This window comes from Diaphorina citri, unplaced genomic scaffold (assembly GCF_000475195.1).
Source record: "Diaphorina citri unplaced genomic scaffold, Diaci psyllid genome assembly version 1.1 scaffold7646, whole genome shotgun sequence".
Classification (NCBI taxonomy): Eukaryota; Metazoa; Arthropoda; class Insecta; order Hemiptera; family Psyllidae; genus Diaphorina; species Diaphorina citri.
In genome coordinates, this window is record NW_007385022.1 from 1679 (window position 1) to 5337 (window position 3659).

The 3659-nt window shown below is 40.2% G+C and overlaps 1 protein-coding gene across 2 annotated transcripts; it reads right to left on the reverse strand.

Annotated features, from left to right (window-relative positions):
• Positions 1-536: 536 nt before the first annotated feature.
• On the reverse strand, positions 537-3459 carry LOC113472725 (serine/threonine-protein kinase PINK1, mitochondrial-like). 2 transcript variants are annotated; one of them, XM_026832509.1, is made up of 3 exons: positions 3303-3459; positions 1353-2612; positions 537-1206 (listed from the first exon to the last, which is right to left on the reverse strand). In XM_026832509.1, the coding sequence occupies exons 2-3, from the start codon at positions 2497-2499 to the stop codon at positions 719-721; spliced, it is 1635 nt and encodes a 544-aa protein (XP_026688310.1). In that variant the 5' UTR covers positions 2500-2612; positions 3303-3459; the 3' UTR covers positions 537-718. The 2 variants fall into 2 exon arrangements, with proteins under 2 accessions (XP_026688310.1, XP_026688309.1); XM_026832508.1 differs by having other exon boundaries at positions 537-1114; positions 1261-2612.
• Between the last annotated feature and the right edge of the window lie 200 nt (positions 3460-3659).

Sequence of the window (3659 nt, forward strand, 5' to 3'; positions counted from 1 at the left end):
GGCATGTCCTCCACAGCCTGTAACATAGTGAACACAGCACACATTGCAACACGTCAATGATTGCCAAATTGCTTCGGTATTAGGTTAGTTTTTGTTTCATTATTTACAGGCAGGGTTAAAGCTACTTTTCGCTGAGAAGTATCAGATCCATTTACATTTGTATTTACAGACAGATTCAGAAGATGTTTGTTTTAGTGAGACTCAGCTTGAGACTCTTGAGAGACAAGTTTTTATTATTTAAAATTTACAGTCATGGGAAGAAGACAATATTTCTCCGCATAAGTCACTTGACAGCTTTTTTCCTTCTATTTTAACATGCATACCTAAAGTTGTCATCTGAAAATTTTCAATCAAATAGGAAAGTACACAATAGTGATAAATATCATTATTTAAATTTGTAAACAGAATAATTATATTATAATTTCAGTCAACATAATTTACCATTCACAGGATTCAACAAAAAATCTCTTTACAAAGCTCCTGAAAAAAATAAGTAAAAACAATAAACAAATAATAAAACAAAAATGAATAGTAATGACTTGATAATTTTGTAACTCCTAAGCTTTCTACCTTTGAGAGGCTAAGTGAGATTGTTTTAAACTCTATGACCAAAGGAAAGCGGTTGTTAGTTAGTAGATATAGGATAATATTATATTGTACACCCGGTCGTATGACCAGACAGATATACACTCACGTATACAGAATTCATTACAGGATGTTAGACCAGTGGCTTGGGTGTGAGTACACGTTGAATATACTGCAATGCATTGGTTATAAGTCGGAACTCTGCGCGCTTGAGGAAAGTGCTGATCAGCTGATACTCTACAAATGTTCTCCTAACATGGCCACCATAGCTGACGCCTGTACATAGAACTTTGGTTGTCAAGGTCAGAAGCCATTGCATGATCTCGTTATGACTAGGTGTAGCACCATACAACCAATGCTTGGGTGCCCAGAGATACAACTGACACACTGTTGCCGCTAGTTCAGCACTTGGTCTATCACTGGGATCATTCTCGAGCAACTTGGCAACAAGGCGTCTCATCACCTCCGGTACATTAGTATTGAGTTGCGGTAACGCATTCACTTCGTAGTCTGTGTTGCGTGCTGATTGGTAGAATGGATTATCATGTCCGAATATCTCATAGGCCACAGTACCTGCAGTCCAGGCATCTGACTTGGAGTAGTTGACGAATGAGAATAGACCAGGTGTTGCCAGAGCCACTTCCGGTGCCAATAGTCTGTGTTGCGTGCTGATTGGTAGAATGGATTATCATGTCCGAATATCTCATAGGCCACAGTACCTGCAGTCCAGGCATCTGACTTGGAGTAGTTGACGAATGAGAATAGACCAGGTGTTGCCAGAGCCACTTCCGGTGCCATGAGTGCCACATTCCCTCCTAGTTCTATATCAGCACTACTGTACTGCATGGATAAACCACTCTTGTTGGTATAGCTGCTACCAAAGTCTGTGATGACTAGCTGGGGACAGGTGTTATCTTCTGAACAATCAAGCAAGATATTGTCACTCTTCAGATCACGATGTGCTGTTCTGTGCATGTTTAGATGTGTTACTCCCTCGAGTAATTGAGTGAACAAGAGTATTCGCTCATGCATACTCAGCTGTGCACATCTCTCCCTCAAATAATTCCTTAGATCTGTATTGTATTTCTTCATCAATATAAACAGACTCATATTCCTTCCATATCCTCCTGTAGGATTCAACCTGGCTGGTAATGCACTCGGATAGATCAAACTAGAATCAGGGATAGAGGGGACAAAGTCAGTGAACGCAAAGTGCATGACGACAACATTAGGATGAGGGGGAAGATTCTCTACGCTATTCATAAGCATATCTTCATTCAGACGTAATGGTTTCCTCAGGGGTAGCAACTCCTTACTCATAGCCTTGAGTATAGCATGTGAGTTACTAGCTGCACTATAGTTGAACATCATCTTCAATGCATACTCTACACCTCTGAACGTTGCCTCGTATACAACAGCATTGGTTCCCTTCGCTATAAACTTCCCAATCTGAATATCATCCACCTTCACATCATCCACATCAGGTAGAGTTTCAACTTGGACCAGCTTATCAAACATATTGTTTACAGCATGTCGTATCTCCCAGCAAACACCTTCAAACTCATCTTCCTTGGTAAGGATACCTGTACCAGATGCCAGACTCACGCCTACAAACGCAAGGAAAGGTTTCGAGTTATCCTTGTAGAGGAGTTGCTGTATTGTTTTACGTCGGAGGTCAGAGGCCATGGAGTTGGTGACTCTGTTGAGGAGACTGTTGACGAATAGTTTCCTTGCATTCTGAAAGTAGGTCTGTATAGGATGTCCGGCTGGCGCGCTAAGTCTTCCCTGTCCACTGGATGTCGTTGGAGGCTGAGTTAGGAATTCAATTTTGTGGCCTGGCTGCAGAGGCTTGATGTAGCGGACCAGAAGCTTACCATTGTGATAGAAGCGGAACAGAAGTGTTCGGAGAGACATTTCCGAGAACTGCACAGTCCGACTACAAACCCGAGATAGTTTGAGAGCGGCTGTGATATTCCCGCTAAAACCAAGGACTGGGACCTTAATTTTGACGGCCCTCAATTAACTTTCTGGAAAAAAGAAGAGAGAAAGACCCGATTTGTCTCTAGTCAAATTGCAAAGGTACAAGATATCTGAAAGGTCTTGGTTCTTAAAAAAAAAATCACATTTCCACACATTGACGCACAAGTTTACCTAATGAATTTTAGTCGGTTCTAACTGAGGAAAGGGGAATTAGTAACAACGCCAGGACCCAAATCTACATCTAGCAAGTTATTTAACCACTTAACCAACTCAAACGCTATTACTATTGTATTCCACAGAACTTCTCCCTTTCTACTTTACACCTCGACAATACGACAATCCCACAGGCTTTTTATCTAGGGTATAAGTAGTATCAATATCAATATACTGTACAGAATATTAAGTCCCGAGAAATGGGAGGAAAGATGCTAACAGGAAGAAATAATAAAAAGAAACTTTGACCGTTTTCTCGAAAATATTTTACATCATGCACCCTCACCCAACTATCAAAGTGTGAGAAAAGATCCATCCAAATTCAAATTGCTTGTAGAGATCGGTCACAATTAAAATGATGTTTAGGGTGAAAGAAAGGCAATTTAAAAGCGAACTTGGTAACATTTGCTACGTACCACCTTATTTTTGCTTTCCATCTTTAGGCAAAAAGCATTAAACAGCACTTTGATATTGGATCAATAATCTTTTTACCACACTCTGTAAAAAATGGAAAGTTTTCTTACCGTAAAAAATTATGCCGTGTGGGAGAACACCGCTCTCTGAATTTTTCTCCTCTGAGAGGGGAATTGGAAATCAAGTTTTTGCCTCGTACGAAGTGCAAGTATATTCAGTGTCAACCTATGACCATGGACCTGCGAACATGGAAATAATGAACTAAAGATTAGAAAACGATGAGATCATTAGAATGAGTACGTATTCGTACACTCGGTACAATTACAGCAAACGCCCAATTATGTACAGAAATACGCTGGTACATAGTAACATATTCGAGATTTACAGTGGTACCACTAACAGTAAGGTTGTGGCTATATTACTCACATAATTATGTACATGAGCAAGTACTTGGTACATAGAAGGTA